The 20,164-nt window shown below is 40.0% G+C and overlaps 1 protein-coding gene across 1 annotated transcript in view; it reads right to left on the bottom strand.

The window, feature by feature from the left end:
- The window catches only part of LOC135702374 (uncharacterized), a 422,075-nt gene that overhangs the window by 346,021 nt on the left and 55,890 nt on the right, over window positions 1–20,164 (bottom strand). The window contains exon 2 of the mRNA XM_065223407.1: window positions 8,189–8,967. Coding sequence (XP_065079479.1) covers window positions 8,189–8,330 — 142 coding nt within the window. The 5' untranslated portion in view covers window positions 8,331–8,967. The remainder of the gene's footprint in view (window positions 1–8,188; window positions 8,968–20,164) is intronic.

Here is a 20,164-nt window from a genome sequence, read left to right as displayed (position 1 = left end):
GAGTTATGTAAAGTGCTGCCCCCTGGCTGCCGCTTATTCTATGCTGATGATGTCAAAATTTACATAGCAATTAATTTACCGTTTCGCTGAGTGGTGCTCCAGAAATAGGCTTACGCTAAGCATTCACAAATGCAACGTTATCTTGGTCCACAGAAAACAGAAGCCAATAATACATGACTACAACATCACCCAGCAGTGTCTTGAGCGTGTTTATCAAGTACGGGATTTAGGAGTTATCTGCGCTAACCTCCCGTTTACATTACAACGATATTATCTCCAGAGCTAACCGACAGCTTGGATTCATCTTCAAGAAAGCCAACAAATTCCGTGACCCTCTCTGCCTTCGTTCGTTATATTGTGCTCTGGTACAGTCGATACTGGAATCAAATGCTGTAGTTTGGTGCCCGTATCAATCAACGTGGATTCCTAGGATCGAAGCGATCCAAAGGAAATTTGTAAGGTAAGCCCTTCGTGATCTTCCATGGCGAGATACGCTCAATCTGCCACAGTACGAGGACCGCTGTAGACTGCTGGGTATTGAAACTCTAGAAAAAAGACGATGCACTGCGCAAGCGGTATTTGTGACTAAAATCCTTTTAGGAGACACGGATTCACCTGATATCCTGGCCCAGTTGAATATTTACGCTCCAGAACGAATCCTACGTCAACGTGATTTCTTGAGGCTCGAGTCCCGCAATGCTCTATATGGTCAGCATGATCCCATCCGTATCATGTCAGCTAGCTTCAACCAGATGTATTTACTGTTCGACTTCAACGCTTCTTTGATTTTGGGAATTGGTGAGTAACAGTCCAATTTCATTAGACTGATAGAGTTATGCTACTTGATATTTTTTGTTTGTTTTCGGTTTGTATCATCTTATATATGTTTATTAATTTATTTGATAAGGCTCAACCGAATTAACTTTACAGAGCCGAGGATTCTTGGTCACTATACAATACATTTTAAAACTATAGTCAAAAGGTACAACACAATAAACACTTTATCTTCCGCTATCCAAAAAGCCTCCTCCATCAGAACTGGAGCCGCTTCCAGTAGTTTCATTGTATGGCAAATAGTTGTACGCCAACGAGGGTCAGAGCGCGTCCATTGCAGCAATGGACGCAAAACGTGGTCAGCACTCACACACTCATCACGAAACGGTTGCTTTCCAAAGTCGACGACGCATCGACCGAAAGAACTGCTGATGAAGAACAATGAGGAGGACCACACAATGGTTACTGCCGAGAAAACAGACGATCGCGTAGCACACATCGAGAGTGGCCTGCTTTTGTCGACAGCCGAGTGAACACTGATTTGTATCATCTTCTCGACGAGCACTTCACCGAGCATCCGACAACTCCATGAACAAGGATAATTACTTTTGATGCTACTGACTACTCATTGTACTTGTATGCTCATTTTTGTTCTGTTCTATGTATTATTTGTACGCGAGATGAAAAGATATGGAGTTTTTGCGCCTGCATGAGATCGGCTAATTTTTGTAGCCGAGTCATTCAGGCTTTTCCCCATCAAACTTCATTAAGACTGTTAGTCAGATGAATAATAATAATAATAAACAAAAAACAATAAACAATCATCAAAATTCTGCTACCCGAAATGAAACGTCTAGGAGCTGATGGTTTTCCGGACACTGTGCTTTCGAATCTGTGGCTACGTGCATTGCCCACTACCGTCCATTCGATCATCGCCCCAATGCCAACCGCCACACTCGACGACCAAGCGACGTTAGCAGATAAAATTATGGAGGCGCCCCGTAGTTAAATTTCAACGATACAATCTCCCGAACAATCGTCGATTTCTAGTTTGAATCGAAGCGTTGACCCGCCGTTTTGGTGAGTTGCTTTCGAGAAATACCCGATGGCGAGTACGTTCTCCAAGCCGCCATCAATCTCGTTCGCCTGGACGACGTGAAGCGACACTTTCGCGACCCGAAAACAGCTCGTCGTTGGATTGCTGCCATGGAGCACAGGCACAGCGTGAGAAACAAAAAGGTGAAAATTCCAACATTCCGTGTATTTTCTATGACGGGAATATAAACGTCTACACCCGTCCCAAAAAACTAATATCCGTGCAGTCTCCTGCCAACAAACATCGCACCATGCATCCGACCAAAACCAAACAAAAATTACCAGCATCGAAATGAACCAATCAGTGAACATCCGAAGAATCCACGTCCATAATCAGCAGCCCTGCCAGCAGTTTCTTATAGACACTGGTGCCGATATTGTTGAAGTTCCTCCGTCTCCTCGCGAACAACTCCGCCCAGTGAAAACCCATCAACTGTTCGCTGCCAACGGCAGCACAATCCAAACCTACGGTACTAGACGTCTTACCATCGATATTGGTCTACGCCGTCCATTTGTATGGTTATTCACTCTTGCCAATGTGAAGTCGCCTATCATCGGAGTAGATTTTTTGAAGCACTACGATCTGCTGCTGGATCTCAAGCGTAGCAAATTGATCGACAACCGAACACATCTGGAAATCATCTCAGAACACAAAATCATCACCTTCGACGTGAACTCGCCCTTAGCCCACATCCTCAATTAGTACCAGGACATTACCATCCTGAACATGAATCACTGTCCAACGAAAGCGAAACCCGTTCATCAAATTATCACCACCGGTCAACCCGTTTTCTCTCGGCCCCGAAGACTCACGATTGATAAGCTGAATGAAGGTGAAGGCTGAGTTCAGGTTTTTTATGGAGTAAGGTATCTGCCAGTGTTAACCTTCCAAAAGCTCTTGGGCCAGCCCTTTCCATATGGTCAAGAAGTCAAACGTCCATGCGGTGATTACAGGAATTTCAATGCGATCACGGTTCGTGATCGGTATTCGATATCGCACATCCAGGATTTTTACAACATCCTGCACAACAAAAAAACGTTTTCTTGTATCGATTTGCAGCGGGGCTAACACCAAATACCCGTTGCACATAAGACATCGAAAACTGCTATCGGCTGTTTGAATTTAATTTGACGACATTTGGACTCCGAAACGCGGGGCAAAGGCATCTTCACGACATTTTGGGTGACTTTGATTTAATTTTCCCTTATGTCGAAGACCTCTGTATCCCATCCGACGACATCGAGCAGTACAAGCAACATCTCCGTCTGGTATTCGAGTGGCTGAAGGACAATGAACTGCCGGCAAGTGTCAGATCGGCCAATCCGATGTCGTGTTGCGTGGACATCTTATCACTCAAAACGACATCAAACCCACCCCAAGCAACGTTTGAAGCTGTTTTGCAGTTCGCGAGATCAGTTGTCGCAAAGCAGCTCAAGCGATTTATGGGTACCATTAACTTCTATCACCGTTTCATTGCACATGCAGCAGTCAAATAGTTGAAATAGGATGAAACAACGACCGTCGCCTTCGAGCAGTGTCTGCAGAACCTAGCGAATGCGGTTCTTTTAGCTTATGTGGCGTTTACATCTGTGCTGATTTGCTAGTGCTAGTGTACTAGAACTGTACTAAAAAGTAGCTAGCATAATGTAAACGTCACCATATACCAGCACGAGATTTCAGAAACAACTGAAATTCGTGCTAGTTGGTTGAGCTAGTTGAGCTACCCAAGTAACACAAATTAATAGTTGAGTAAACTGTTATACAACAAAAACCCGTCATACAAAGTTTATATAAACTGATATAGAACATGTGTATTGCTTGGGTAGTGAACTAGCATAAGTGCCAAATTAGCACTAGAAGTCAACGCATTCGGAACCGCAATTGGAGCGGTGTTGCACCAGATCACCGAGCAAGGTATCTGTCATGGGTACCAAAATTAATTAAGTGGAATTAAATGGAAGATAACCTTTTTTGCTGTTTTATTTAGCATTCCGCTAACAACCCAATTTCATTACTTCATCTTCAAAAATGTCTTATGTATACTCTCTCGATTAATATTTCAATTTTTCCACCGTTTTTGGCTACCCATGAATCGATAAACAGTCGATAGCTCTTTCTGGTAATTCGGGGGAATCGGGAAATACTTTTTAAACATTATTTAACTTCCTGGATTTTCTTCCAACTTTCCCCTGGAATTTTCTATTTACGATTCCTCTCGGAAACATATTTCGACTTCCCTTGGAAGCTTCTTCAGTCTTCACTCGAATCATTCTTCCCGGAACTTCAGGGATGCTTCTGGATTTTGTCTGTCGATCCACACTAGCTGCAGGAACTTTTAAAAAAGTTCTGAAACTTCAGAAAAGTCCAGACTTTTGAGTAAGTTTCGATAATTTAAAGAATGTAACTTCTGTTAACTCGGTCCAGCGAACTCCAGTGAACTTAAGAAAACATCATAAATATTATGGATACTTCACAAGTTCAAAGAACTTCTGGAAAACTTAATGGTTTTCAGGACAGTTCCATTAGTTTCAAGAGAATTGAGAGAACTTTAGGAAACTCCGAGAACATCAGGACAATCAGATCAGATCAATAAATTTCAAGGAAATCGCTGAAATTTTAAATGAGTTCCGAGAAACTCAGGCAATTGCCGAAAACTTCAGCAATTTTCCGAGGGGCTTATGCAAATTTAAGAAACGTAAGAGAAGTTGCACGAACATTAGTACATTGCACAGTGGTCCAGAATGCAGATTTAGGTGGAATGATATTTTTTTTTTTTTTTTTCTTTATTTTAGAGATTTTTAGCCTGAGGCTAGTTCATCTCTTAGGTGGAATGATATGTTTTGAGCCTGAAATTGAAACTTTAGACTAAAAGTCTCTTCTACAAAGTTGTTCCTTATAGTTATGCCCTCATTTGTATGACACTGAATTCTAGGGTGGTTCTTATTATCATTAAAATCAAAAATCTAACTTATTTTTTTGAATAAATTAATTTAGCTGTCCCCATCTGAACATCGCAGTGCATTAGCGAGTGGGTGAACAAGATCACCGTGCCAGCAACGAGAAATCAACGATCGATCCTTCATTCTGAGCCACGTATTCTCTTAACACTTGCACGACGCCATTGTCGGGTGTCGATCCAGGGTCGTGAACGTGGAGACGCCATTTTGTTCCTTCCACGACTGCCGTCGGAAAACGCCACGGGACTGACATCAAATGTTTCCACTGTGGGATTTCACAAATTTGACAGTACCCTCTTAACTGGTCTATAAATTTATGGCACATAACAAACTTGAACAACACATACGAACTTTGCAGATGTATTGCATATTATACAGCTGTCGCTTACACCGCATGTGTTTGTTTTGCGTTGGTTGTAAGTGTGTGAGTGAAAAATAGCAGACTACAGAAAAACGCTGGCTGAGCAACCCATTGGAAAACGCAGGCAGCTTGTTCAGGAAGTGCCAATCAATACGGGCCATTGACCACTCATCCAGAGACTGGTACCCTTGGTACGCCCTCACGATCAAGACACCTATCAATCCAGCAGGATCGCGTAGGTGGAGCTAGCATTGTGTGCCTTCTCGAACAGCCATCGCAGCACGATGAGGAAAACTGCGCGGTACTAGTTCAGAGAGCCATTCACGGTACCCTCAACCCGTCATCCGATCAGCCCCTGCCCTTGAGTGCGAGGACGAGAGGACGTGCGTGACTCGATTCGGCAGGGTCCATTGCCGACTCAAGCTATTATCACAGACAGGATCTAATCGGATCGAATCCATTTGCCGAGCATCTTATCTTTTTCCCTACCTGTATGTGTGGTTCGGTGAATTAGACGTGCCGAAATCTGTGGCTGGAAGAGTTTCGTGGCGATTAAGTTGCGGGATACCGACGAAGGAGGCACACGTGAGACCGTTGAATAGCACTCGACGAGAGCGAATCAAGGCCACGGTGTGGCAAATCGGTCACGAACAGTGTAAGGTACAAACCTTATCTTTTTCAATTTCAATTAATCATGCAAATTACGTTACCACAAAACCGACCAAGTCATGACCAGACAAGAATATCCCTTGACAGTAAATTTCAAAAGACATTAATGTTAAGACCCGATCGACCCAAATTCACAAAATGCATGTTTGCAATTCCCAACAATCCATTTCAAGCGTTAAACAACATTTTCTAAAATCAATATCCTAACACCAAAGACAATCATCGTCATTTCACACTTGAGATTTCGAAAGGCTAATTTATTGCCTCAGAACGAACAAGTGACTATGACCATCCTAACTGCATGCCTATCATATTCCCACGCAGAGATGAACCAGCCGATGGCTGAAAGTCTTTTTAATAAAGAAAGATAAGATACGATATTCCCACAACCAGAACGATTGACTAAGAACGAAAACGTAATAACGCTGACATCTACTCGAAGCACGCGACCGACGATAAACATTCTCACAGAACAGGAAACTCACCCACGCGACAATACATTTGTCCCTTTCGCGCGCATGAGCTTAAGCCACCCCGAGCGCACGATAGAAAGATACATAATAACAACCAATTTGGATCGGGATCGCTTACTCTCACCGTTACATATCGCTCTTCACTCATTAGACTATTGAAGTACTAGATTAAGTAACCAAAACTTTGTAATTATAAAAAAAAAACCATTGGAAATATAGAAATAAGGTCTTGAAGTAACTAATCAACTATGAAGCTATGTTTTTCCAAAACCACCTCAGTGCAGGTGAAAAAAGTGATTTCCGATTAATCAGAGGTAAAATGTCCAAATGTCAAAAAAAAGGGTAAAACATCCAAAAGTGGGAAAATTATAATGGGTCGTGGGAGTACATAAATCCACCTTAGAATGTTTTGGTTAGAGTGGGTGCATTTGTTTCTAGTGTTTGCTTTGAGATTCGCTATCGGTAAATTGCTCTACCTGTACCGGAAAATTTGCAACAAACTTATCCAAAGTTCCCTGAGCCTTTATGAAGTATCCTGAATTTGTGAGAAGTTCGGCCAAATTCTTTTTTTTTTTTTTCCTTTGGTTTGTTTTTTCCGTCGATCTTGTTTTCCGTGCTGAGCACCAATGCTACCGACGTGCCAGGAAGGCAACTACCACACCTGGACCCTACCTATCGACCCATCAGCTCATGAACCGGGGACCAACGGCTTTACTTCCCATCCAAAGGAAGACGTGATCAGAGATGTTATGCCTCAGAACATCCCGGCGGCGCCGACTGGGATTGAACCCAGGCCTACTGGGGTGAGAGGTAATCACTGCCAAATTCTGGAAAGTTGTGTTAATTTCTACGATTTGCCCATAGCTTACACAAACTTCGATTTCCTATAAAAATTTCTGAACATGCACGTATTTCTTACAACGTATAAGTTGTTCCCTTAACATCTACAATGTTCCCTGAATTTCATCCATGGTTCATAATCATTTTTTTCCTTGCTTTATAAATTTGACCAAGATCTCAGGTCATGAAGGTACCAATTCCAAACATACAGGAAGACACCTAAATTTCGTTCAAATTTTCCTGAGCATATGGTCGAAACAAAGTTCCCAAAACTTACAGGAAGTTCAAAAAATCCCTGAAGTTCTAAGAAGGTTGCTTCCTTAAGCATCTATGGAACTTCCCGAACTCCTACAAAGTTTGCTGAGGTTCATACAGCTGGCAGACTATCTGCGAAGTTCCCTGAACTTTTATAAAACTCCTTGATTCTACGAAGTTTTGAAAAGTTCTTCGAATTTCTACGAAATTCGCTTAACTAATTTAATATACAGGTAGGTAATGCAGGGTCAAACAATATTCAAGATTTTGAGGCTTAAATTGGACACCGTATAAACATATAAATTGCTTTGCTTTTCTTCGAACTGATTTAAACAACTAAGAAAAAGGTTCAATTTTCATGATTTGCCAAGGGCGTAGCAAACCGACATTATGTCTCTAATGGTCGGTTTTGAAAATTCAAGATAATCATTTTCATTGATACCCTAGCGCACGAGTCTAGTTTCAGTTACTCAAGTATCCTGTGCACCTTCAGTTGGGCCTACGTGATAGACTTCCATCCCGGGCTGCCTGCTTTCAGGTCTACTCTAGGCCTCCCCAGAAAACAGAAAACTAATCCAATGATGTTTTGATAATCTTCCTCCTGTTATTGAACAGATTGAGCAGATACATTTAAAAACATTTCCTGTGATCATCTGCTCCCGTGCTTTAGGAATAATAATCCACCCCAACATGCCTCAGCACAAAAACCAACTCCCTAGGTCTAGAAAACACAAAAAAAAACGCCCCCGCTTTAACCACTCACCTTTTGCTAATCCGAACATTGTCGATGCAACCGAACAGGCCAGCAAAAATGTTATTTTAATAATCCCCATGTTTGTCGGTCGTCGTTGTCGGTGCCACCAGCAGCAGCTCCGTTTTTCGTTGTGTCCTTTTCTCATCGTCATCGTCCTTGCTGCTGCTGCTGTTGTTGTTGGCCTGCTGCACTTTCGCAGAACTTCGAACGCATTCAGCTCAGGTTTCACCGGATGATGCTGCCGAGGTTTCTGTCACTTCTGCAGCAGCAGCCGACGGGGACCAAAAGGACGATTATTGAAGTGTGCCTCCAGTCGCACTGGAACCCCACACGGGACTTCCACTTTGCCACCAACGGGCAGAGACAAAAAAAAAATCACGGGAAAACACTAACAAACAATGAATTTTTTCGCTCTCACTCACGTAGACCGAGCGCTGCACTTTCACAAAGTGAGTAGGATTTTGCAGCATCCGATGCTTTTCACTTCTTCCTCCACCTACGTCTCGGCAACCAAACTATGGCTAGGTTTCATAATTTCGTGCCGAAAAAAAATCTGCTCCAGCTTTTTGTCCAATGCTACACTTTTTTGCTTATTTGCAGAGTCGTTAAACAGAACCACTACCGGCAGACGAGAGGTATAACAACTTTATTTTCTCATCGCTTAGCTAGTTTTTCTCACTCGCAGTTGTTTTTGGGTGTATTTCCTCGCTGCTTTTTATTTTCGCCAGGAAGCCGAAGAGTTGCACTTCTCGCAGTGATTCACTCCGGATGACACTGGAATATGCTTTCTGAAAAAAAATGTAGAGAGAGCAAAAGAAAAACAATTATGAAAAATTAAAAAAATGCAAGAGGTGGAGTGGCTTGAACAGGATGAAAATAAGTGAAAACTTTTCAAGGGTTGGCTGTGGAATTTGATTGGTTTTTTTTTCTTCTCGTGCCTGCTTTTAATCTGCAAGAATTTTCACCTTTTCAGTGATGAGAATGCAAACCAATTTGCTCTGGTGTAATATTTTACCTCACGCTTCTCGGTCCCGCACATAATCCCAGACACACTCGCATTTACCTAAATGAGTTTCCAAAAATCGATTTACTTAATCCCATTGCCAGACCATGGCTGCCAGAACGTGACGACGCTTAACAATGAAGAAGGGGTTCATGAGGGGGAGAGACAGGAGAAAAAATACGATAACACCCAGTTCTAGTCTCAGCCCGCATACTTTTGCAGTTCAATTCGAAAAATGCACTTTCCAAAGCTCGTTGACTAAGAAGTTTTAGGTTCACAAATAACGATTTTATTTTTCTAACAAATATTGAGAAATAAAATCAAAAATCTAGAGAAATATTTTTCCATTTCTTAACACTCCAAACACGATGCCTCCAGTAAAATGTGTTACAGCAAATTGGCAATGTTTGAAAAATCATTGCTCAGCAATTTATCGAAAGATTTTAAATCTATTGATACTGAATGAAGGTCCCAAAGAAAGGGGATCTGACTGTGTGCGACAATTGGCGAGGCATCATGTTACTGTGTATTGTTCTCAAAGTTCTGTGCAAAGTTATCCTGAATCGGATACAGGAGAAAATTGACGCGACTCTCCGACGGCAGCAGGCAGCATTCCGTGCCGGAAGATCTTGTGTGGACCATATTGTCACGCTCCGCATCATCTTGGAGCAGGTCAATGAATTCCAAGAGTCCCTTTATTTGTTATTCATTGACTACGAACAAGTTTTCGGCCGTCTCAATCACGAGAATCTGTGAGCCTTGACCGTGTACCGAACCGTGGGCTGCTTTGGCAGCCTATCACCATGGAGCATCTCAACGACTTCGATTTGGCTGATGATGTTGCTCTACTAGCACAACGGCGCTCTGATATGCAGAGTAAGCTCAATGACCTAGCCGAACGCTCCTCTGCGGTGGGTCGCACCATCAACGTCAACAAGACCAAATCGTTGGATATCAACACGGGCAACCCTTCCAACTTTACGGTAGCGGGGCAAGCAGTGGAAAAGGTCGAAAGCTTCCAATATCTTGGCAGCCAAATAGCGTCGGACGGCGGGACCAAGAGTGACATAGGTGCACGAATCAAGAAGGCTAGGGCTGCCTTTGCGAGTTTACGAAACGTATGGAGATCCAACCAGATAAGTCAACGCACCAAAATCCGAATTTTTCAACTCGAACGTGAAATCTGTGTTGTTATACGCCAGCGAGACGTGGTGTGTATCAGCGGAGAACATTCAAAAGCTGCAGGTCTTCATCAACCGATGTCTGCGGTATATAATTCTTGCCTGGTGGCCTCACAACTGGATCTCGAATGCCGAGCTCCGTCGTCGATGTCATCACAAGCCGATAGCAACAGAAATTCGAGAGCGAAAGTGGAGGTGGGTCGGCCACACACTTCGACGGGGCGGAAACGAAATCTGCAAGCAAGCGCCGGAATCCGGCAGGACATCGCAGCAGAGACAGACCCAGGGGCTCATGGCGGCGGAGCCTCAATAAGGAAATTAAGCAAGTCGATTGGAATGTGACCTGGGCCCGGTCAAGGCAAAAGCGAGCAGCCGCCCATGATGGAAGTCTTTCACGTTGGCCCTTTGCACCGCTGGTGGTGCACAGGACCCTTAAGTAAGTAAGTAAGTTACTGTATGAATTTCTAAAGTCTGCAGTTGTCAATAGCGCCAATCGATTTGAAATTCGTAAAAAAATGGCTGAACTTTGATTTTTCAAACATTGCAAGTTTGCCTTTTCACAAAAACACGTTAAACAAAATATCGTTTTAAAATTTTTATTCTAAGTCATTTTGGCAAAAAGTCAATCTTAAAATTCCACAAAACTTGACCTTTCGGTTTTGTTTAGAGGCCTACTTTCTCTCATAATGAATAGAAAAATATTTCTGCGAAGTCAGTCCGCATCGTGCTCTCTTGCCGTGCGGATCTATTTGCTTTTTGCTGAAGGAAGTGCTTTCAGTGCTCAACCTGTAAAATTTCTACCTTGTTCAACTCTTATTCCTCTTCGATCCTTGTTTGGACCCTACCCGAGGTAATCCTTCTTGGATATCGATTTGGAAAATTTCTCTTCGATCCTTCACATTCTTATAGTAATCTGCTTGGAAGTCGATTTGGATAAAAATTTACTGCCGCCATGGCACCTAAGGGCAAACTCTTGATCCCCCTTGATCCATCATCCAAGAAAAATTCTAGTAAACTTTCCCGGCTTAATGCCAAGAAGGAAAAGATTCCCCCTATTGTGATAACCACTACCGATTTCCATGCTCTTCGCATGGAACTTTTGAATTTCGTGAAAGTTAAATCCTGGCGAATGTGGGCGTCTTAGTGGAATACCTGTATAATGAGAGAGAGAAGGATTAGTATTTTCCATTTAATTCCACTACTTTATTTGCTTATCCTTGACAATGTGCAGACTTCTTCAGTGTCTTGTACTGTTACTCGAGTATTAGTACAAGACACTGAAGAAGTCTGCACATTGTAGACGAAATACGCGTATCTGTCAAGGATAAGCAAATAAAGTAGTGGAATTAAATGGAAAATACTAATCCTTCTCTCTCTCGTGAAAGTTAAGTTTTCACTACAAATTGGACGTCGGGGTGAATGCCGTGTATTGGCTGAAACCTTGGACGGATTTAAATGTCTTCTCAAGTATCTTACTAAGAAGCATCACAAATTGTTTACTTACGACACCAAAACTGAACGTCTGTTCAAGGTTGTCATGAAAGGACTGCCCAGTGGATCAGATCAAAGATGAACTGGCAAAATTACTTGGAGTTGTGCCACTCCAAGTAATCACAATGTAAAATGAAATCCCATCCTGATGTTTCGTGCAACGGGATTTCTAATGATTTTTATTTAGTTCACTTCAAGTCTAGTGAACTAAACAACCTTAAGGCCTTGGAAAATGCTAGCCTTATGCTCCATGTCCGAGTGAAGTGGGAACACTTCAGGAAGACTGGAGGAAATTTCCAAAACCTCACTCAGTGCCGTAAGTGCCAGGGATGGGGTCACGGAACTAAAAATTGCTACATGCCAGCTAAATGCATGAATTGTGGTGATTCCTCTCACGCAAAGGACGTCCTGTGAAGGAAGATCCTAAAAAATTCAAATGTTCAAATTGTGGTGAAAACCACAAATCCAATTGTTGGGCATGTAAGGTGCAAAGCTATCCTACAATCTCGTTCTAAGCGACAGGTAGGAAATTACGTTCCCGACCAGGTACACATTCCTCTGCTGTTCACATCGATCACCTACATTCGTACCCGTAGGTACAAATATCTCCCCTGCTTCAAATTCTTCATCTATACCTACTCATCTCACTGCTAACAATGTTCAGCGAGTAAATGGAGCTGCTTATGCTGCTATTGCAGCGGGTAGAAATCCAAATACTAGCCAACGTAATTGTAACGGAAATTAGAAATGGAATTTTTACAGAAATCATTAATTGAAATGATTACTGATATGCTTAAATCTAACTCCATGTTTGATGCTATTTAAACTGGGGTAAAATTTGCGAACAAAATGGTCATGGCTTCGAAATTCAGTAATGGATTTTAAATCATTAAATATTTTAAATTGGAATGCTCGAGCTTTTTTTACTTTTTGAGAGTTCATAACGTGCATATTGCTGTTATAACTGAAACGTTCCTTAAACCTGACCATAAGGTTAAAAGGGACGCAAATTATTCCATTTAAAGAAATGATCGTCTTGATGGACCCTGTGGTGGCGTTGCCATCATTGTTCATAGACGAATCAAACATAAAATTCTTTCTTCATTTGAAACCAACATTTTTGAAGCTTTGGGAGTTTCTGTTGAAACAAAATTTGCTTTTATAGCTGCCTGTTTACCATCCCAATGCGTTGGACAGCAAAAGATTTTTCTCAAGGGTGACCATCAGAAAAGTACCGGTCATAGGTCTAATTTTTCATTATTGGTGATTTTAATGCAAAACACCGTTCATGGAATAATGCTCAAAGCATTTTCAATGGTAATATTCTGATTGATGATTATTCTGCAGGTTATTACACTATTCAATATCCAAACAGCCCAACATGCTTTTCTTAAGCAAGAAATCCCTCAACTATTGATTTGGTCTTAACTGATTCATGTCGACTTTGCAGCCAATTGGTTACCCATGCTGACTTCGGTTCTGATCACCTTCCAGTAACTTTTGAATTATCCCAAGAAATAATTTCTAATCCCAACAGCTCTACTTTCAATTAACATAGTACTGATTGCGAGCATTATCAAACATTTATGGAATATAACTTCGATCCAAACATTCCTTTGCAAACCAAAGATGAAATTAATCTTGCTCTTGAATCTCTGACTACTTCTCTAGTTGAAGCAAGAGCTGCCTCAGTACCAAAATGCGAGGTTAAATTCGATTCAATTATAATAGACGACGATCTTCAGCTCTTGATACGCCTTAAAAATGTCCGTAGGAGACAATATCAAAGAACACGCGATCCTGCCATGAAAGTTATCTGGCGGGATTTGCTCAAACAAATTAAAAAGCGATTCTCTGCCCTGAGGAACAAAACTTTTGAAAATAATGTTTCAAATTAGACCCGAGTTCCAAACCCCTTTGGAAACTCACAAAAATTTTGAAAAAAAAATCAAAAGCCTTTTCCAGCGCTTAAAGAAGTTGGTAAAATTTTGATCACAAATTTGGAAAAAGCTCAGAAATTTGCTAAGCAATTCGGGAGTTCCCATAATTCCAGTTTGGGGCTTACTAGTCCTATTGCGAATCAGGTTGCTCGGGATTTTCTGAATATTTTCTCTCGGGAAAATATTTTTGATGATTTGACTGATTTGGATGATGTAAGGTCTATAACTAAAAAGTTTCAAAATATGAAAGCTCCAGGTGATGATGGAATTTTCTATATCCTCATCAAAAAACTCCCAGTGAGTACCTTGTCTTTCTTGGTAAAATTATTTAACAGATGTTTCCATTAGGCATACTTTCCTAATAAATGGAAAAATACAAAAGTTGTTCCAATTTTGAAGCCGGATAAAAATCTAGTTGAAGCTTCTAGCTACCGTCAGGGTGGCCAGTGAATTTTCATTTTGAGATTTCCGGTTCAAATCTTAAAAATTTCCCAGTTGTTAATATTCAACAAAAAACGAAAATTTACGCATTTTTAAAACGTGACCAAATGTAAATTTTCGGAGGTTATTTGTGGGAAAAATAAGAGCAAAATTACTTAAGGTATTTGTTAAAGTTGAAAGTATAAATTCAACTCTATGAATTACTTAATGTATTCAAAACAAATCATTGATCTTTCGAGATACTTTAAAACATCAGTTTTTATCACTTTTATGCTCGATACATCATCACATTTCAAAAACCCTAGAATTTATTGAGCAACAGAGAATAAAGTCACTCGGCCAAATGCTATCTGGATGGAAATGTTATAAGACATAATTGTGAAAAAATATAAGATTTAATTTAAAAACTGTTCCAGAAAAAAATGCTTAATACAAATGAGAATAAGAGTACTCGCGCTGATGTACAACGTTAAACACGAAAAAATATGTAAAACCTACTGAAGTTGTAACTCGCTCAACGTGAAACTAATGGTTTTCTATTTAATACCTACGTCCAATTGAAGAATATTACTGAAAGGTTATTTACTTAAAGGATAAAAAAAAAACAATTGATTTGACAAGATTTTCAAGACTCCGAGGCTTTGAAATTTGTGTAGGGTCTGAAATTAGAACTTTTATTCAAAATAAGTGATGAATAACAATTCTCGTGATTCAAGATTCGTAGAAAAAATAAATAAAATGTGAGATTTTCAAAAAAAATCAAGATTACAGATTTGAAAGAAAAAATCATACTTATGAGTTGTTGAATCATAATTGTCAAGACTCTGAGGCTTGGAAGCATTTAAATGGTTGTAACAAATTACAGAACAACCTATAGAATCTTGCAGACAAACCCTGGATTTTTTTGTAAAATTAAAAAGTATTCAAGGCGTTGATTTCAAACGAATATTGATATGCAGTCCTTATAAATTGTTAGATGAATTTGGAGGGTTCTATGAGTGTTCTGGCGATAATTTCAACCTAGTGCGGACGATTCATCACAGAGCTCCAACAAAGTTAACTGCAAAAAAATGCTGATAATTAGCAAGAATTTTTTTTAAATACTCCAAGGGGTTTCCAAACAAAATTTCGAAATACTTTTGCTGTTTTAAAAAGAGTTAAAAGAAAAAAAATTAAAAGAATTTCAAAAGTCTCCTAATAGGTTCAAGGGAATTCTGAGAAAGATTCTAATCAAATTCTTAGAAGGGGTTTCAAGGAAATTAAAAAAATCAACGGTAATTATTACGTGGAGTGTTTTCTGGTTAATTTCAGAAGAATTCCATGATCATTCAGAACAGAATTCCAAGTTAATTCTGGAATTCATATCATGAGCATTTTAAATAGCGTAATATTCAAACCTCGGAAAAGAATAGTTCAGTTTCGGTTTTAACAAATATTTGTTTCCAAAATCCAGCATCTTTAATATATTCTTTTAAGGCCCATGCCTTTTACATCTAAATTTGAACAACAAAAATCAATTTAAAATATTGCTGAGTGATTAAATTCTAAAAAAAAGAAGCGGACGAAAATTATGCAGCAAATAGAGTTACACATTTATGAGATAAAGAATCACTCTGTTTTTTATGGTTTATTCTGAAATTCTGATGTTCTTACGGCATGGTTAATCTATTCTTCCCGGTTCTCTCATCGAATTCCCGGGTTTTCCCAGTTACTTGTCAAATTCCCGGATATTTCCCGGAATTCCCGGTTTTCCCGGTTTGCTGGCCACCCTCTACCGTCCAATAAGTTTGCTTTCTTCAATACTTTTTGAAAAAATAATTCTGAATAGAATGATGCTTCACATCAATACAAACTCAATTTTTGCAGATGAGCAGTTTGGATTTCGCCATGAGCATTCAACTACTCATCAACTCTTAAGAGTTACCAATTCAATTCGTTCAAACAAATCTGAAGGCCACTCAACTGGAGTTGCTCTTCTAGACATAGAAAAAGCATTCGACAGTGTTTGGCATGAAGGTTTGATTGCTAAATTGAAAAAGTTTAATTTTCCACTTTATATTATGAAATTAGCTCAAAATTATTTAACTGGCAGAACTCTGCAGGTAAATTATCAAAATTCCAAATCTAATCGGCTACCTGTTAGAGCAGTAGTTCCTCAGGGTAGCATTCTTGGGCCTATATTGTACAACATTTTCACTTCGGACCTCCCTGATTTGCCTCAGGGTTGCCACAAATCTTTGTTCGCTGATGACACAGGCATTTCCGCTAAAGGAAGAAGTCTTCGTGTTATTTGCAGCAGACCGCATTTTTTTTTTTTTTTCTTTATTAGAGAGTGTTTGTGCAAACGTCCTCTGCTGTGTGTTGTATTGTATCCCTATACACTATCAATAAATAGAGTAGTATCTCGAATACCTCCGCCATGGCAGGACGGTCAAGCAAACTGTGTATTTTATTCATACATCCGTAAACACAACGTAGGAAAAGTTCTGTCCGTGCGCGATCAGAGAGATTTTCAGCTATAGGCTAGTTCATCTCTTAAGAGCAGACTGCCGAAAAGTTTAGATATTTTCTCTTCTTATTTACAAAAATGGAAGATTTCTCCCAACGCTTCCAAAACTCAACTTATAATATTTCCACATAAGCCTAGAGCTTCGTTTTTGAAACCTAGTTGTAGTCACATAGTCACTATGAACGGAATTCCAATTTCCTGGTCTAACCAAGTGAAATATTGTGGATTAATACTTGAGCAAAAGTGGAGGCGAACCAGCCCAAGGCTGAAAGCCTCCCTAATAAAGATAAATAAATAATAATAAATACTTGAGCAAAAATTAACTTTTAAAGATCACATTGAGGGCATTCAAGCCAAATGTAACAAATAAATAAAATGTTTGTATCCTCTTATAAACAGGAAATCCAAACTTTACGTGACGAATAAATTTGTAATATTTAAACAAGTTTTTAGACTGGCCATGCTTTACGCTGTGCCAATATGGTCTTGTTGTTGCACTACCAGGAAAAAAGCACTTCAAAGGATTCAGAACAAAGTTCTGAAGATGATTTTGAAGTTGCCTCCCTGGTACAGTACTATCGAGGTACATAGAATTTCGAATGATGAGACTTTAGAACAAATGTCCAACAAAATAATTAATAATTTCAGCAAAAATCGTTGCAACGAATAATTCCCTTTGGATAAGATTTAGTTTTAGATTTTAGTTTTAAGATTTCAATTGTAATACTGACATGCAGGTTTAAAATCCTGTTTAAAATACTGAATCGCCAAGGCAGGAACAATGTATAAACACTTAGATATATATCATAACAATTAAGGCTGGTAAGTTAGTGTAGTAACTGGAGCACCTAGGTTAAAATGAAATGTTATTTATTTTGAATTTGGAATTTGGAAGTTAAAAAAATCTGCGAAGTGTTTTGATTCGAAAATAAAGTGAAATTAACGTTTAAATTTTGGTTGCTGAAGCTGACATTTACCCTATGTAAATATTAGTAGCTCAAAGGAAAATCCTTAGATTTTAATAAACATTTAATTATGCTGAAAACTATCATCCGACATAAATAAACTTTCCACTATCGTTTTTAGCGACCACGTGAACGACTCTTCTATTTATTTTTTTATGCGAAAAAGTCGCCCATTTAAGCATAAACTCAACTTCCCAGCTGCAAAGTTGCATGGCTATAGAAATAAATACCTACAGGATAAACAACCATTCAACTGGACCACTCGGTGCTCAACTGTTGCCAACTTTCGCTCGGCACGCAAACTCCCGTCGTTGTCAATGCTCTTGAAGCGCTCGTAGTTTGCAGCGAATCTGTAGTAAATTTTAATTTCTGCTTTTTGTATCACTCACTCACCCTCTTTATCCTTCGCTATCGCACTGCGATGTTACTTGTTCCCCATCCCAACAAAAAGATTCCGTTGGGGCACACAGGAAATCCCCATCACACAGAGCACGACTCGCGCGTCACAAACTCACAAATCCTAATGAAAAAAAAAAAAGTACAGATGCAAACATGCACACACACACACACAACTGGAAAGTTCAACGACAACAATGGCAGACAGTCAGAGCATCACCCATCTGGTGTTGGAGTTGGACAAGCATTAAATATACATGACCTCCAGGCAGCAGCGTTTTTCAGCAGGTTGTTTTTTTGTTGCTGGTGAGTTTCCACATTGCTGGTGAGTGGCAACGGCCAGCAGCTTTCCGTGTGTAGCATGTAATTTTCCGCCAATCCCGATCCCCACCGTGAGCGAATGTTGTGCATTGAGATATTCTTGTTTTGTTCCCCGTGTGATCTACACCCGGGCTTTGCAGAAATACCAACCCTAACCGCTTGAACCTACGTAGAGTTGTTTGTTGCTAACGAGGGGGGAAGGGGAGCTCAACGCTGACCATCGTTGTTGGTCGCTGGTCCTTGGTGGGTGAGCATGCGGAGATCAAATGGTCGAGTTTGGATGGCATATCACACCCATTTGGGGCTTTTCCTGCCAGATGCTTCGATGGAGATGAAAATGCAATAATAATAAACAGATAACGAGAGATTTGTGAAAGTACCAGGGGAGGTTTTATCTGGCGGTAGGCATTTATGGGAGCAATTTTGGATACGTCAGCGGTTTTTCTGGGCTTGGTGGTTTTTGTTCTTTTGGGAAATTGTTTGTCATTTCATTGTTTGCGGTGAGAGGTCGCTGAAATAACGTGTTTCAACTGTGTTGAAATAGAACGTCATGCCAGGTTACTTTACACAGTCAGGTTACTCTTTGAAGCTGGGACTCATGCATGTTGCATAAGAAGCATTTGTTTGTCAAGTAATCGTAGAAGACATGCTACAACATCGAGATAGGAAAGTTGTGTCTGAAATCAATATTTAGGAAATCCGCTAAATAGAAATTATTTAACTTTTTTTTTTTTCGAAATCGTTATTAGAATTTCTAATGATACTTGATTAAATTCTAACTCGTTCTTTGAAGACATCGAAGGTCATTGGACTGAACCTTATATCTAGATAAAGCTGGAATTAGGGCGAAACAACTTTTGTAAACAATGACTTCTCTCGATGATTTCTTGATTGCCATGGTTCTCCCTGGCAAAAGACATCACCATCGAGTAGGGGCGTGGCTTGAATTCTTATAAATCATCGAGAGAAGTCATTGTTTACCAAGGCTGTTACACCCTAATTCCAGCTCTATCTAGATATGCCTATTTAGGCATTGCTCCTCAACTGCTATAGGGTGTCCCGCAATGTCTAAGCACGACTTTGGACCGCCCCTACTTGTTTCAGATGACGTTTAAACAGCTGATTATCACGCTGAATCAATGTTTACATTTCGACCAACAGCTTCGTGTATCGCAAGTGTCGGTTCTTTACATTTCCGTGACAATGCGAAGCATTTATCCGGAAAAGCGCAAGCAGATCGTGTACAAAAGGTGTACTATCCCCAACATTTCTCGGAATCAATTAGCGAAATTGGAAGTTGTAAGCATCGGAGCCGTTCGAAACGCGATTCGGAAGAATGGTGATGAAGCAATTTTCCAGGACAACCAAAAGTCTGGACGTAAAGCGAACCCGGTTGATCGAAATCTGGACCGGAAAGTCATGCAAGCTTTCACTACACAGCAAAAAAATAATTTTGATATCACATCAAAGTGGATGCACTACAATCATGTCGAAAATTTCATGTAATTTTTATGACCACATAAATAAACAAATGCAGTAAAAGCAGCGTAATGTCAGTTCATGCATTGTATTAATGATAATTTTGTCCTTTTTAGCAAGTAATATTACACCATATTTTCGACATGATTGTAGTGCATCCACTTTGACGTGATATCAAAATTATTTTTTTGCTGTGTAGTAAGAAAAGGCTTTGGTTCGAGACGTGGCTAAAAAAGTGGGATCTTAGAAGAGTAACGTC

The sequence above is a fragment of the Ochlerotatus camptorhynchus genome, unplaced genomic scaffold, assembly GCF_037179485.1.
Source record: "Ochlerotatus camptorhynchus isolate MF236.1 unplaced genomic scaffold, CSIRO-AGI_Acam_v1.1 ptg000017l, whole genome shotgun sequence".
NCBI lineage: Eukaryota > Metazoa > Arthropoda > Insecta > Diptera > Culicidae > Ochlerotatus > Ochlerotatus camptorhynchus.
Note: the sequence above shows the minus strand (reverse complement) of the source record. Positions and strands in the feature narration are given on the sequence as shown.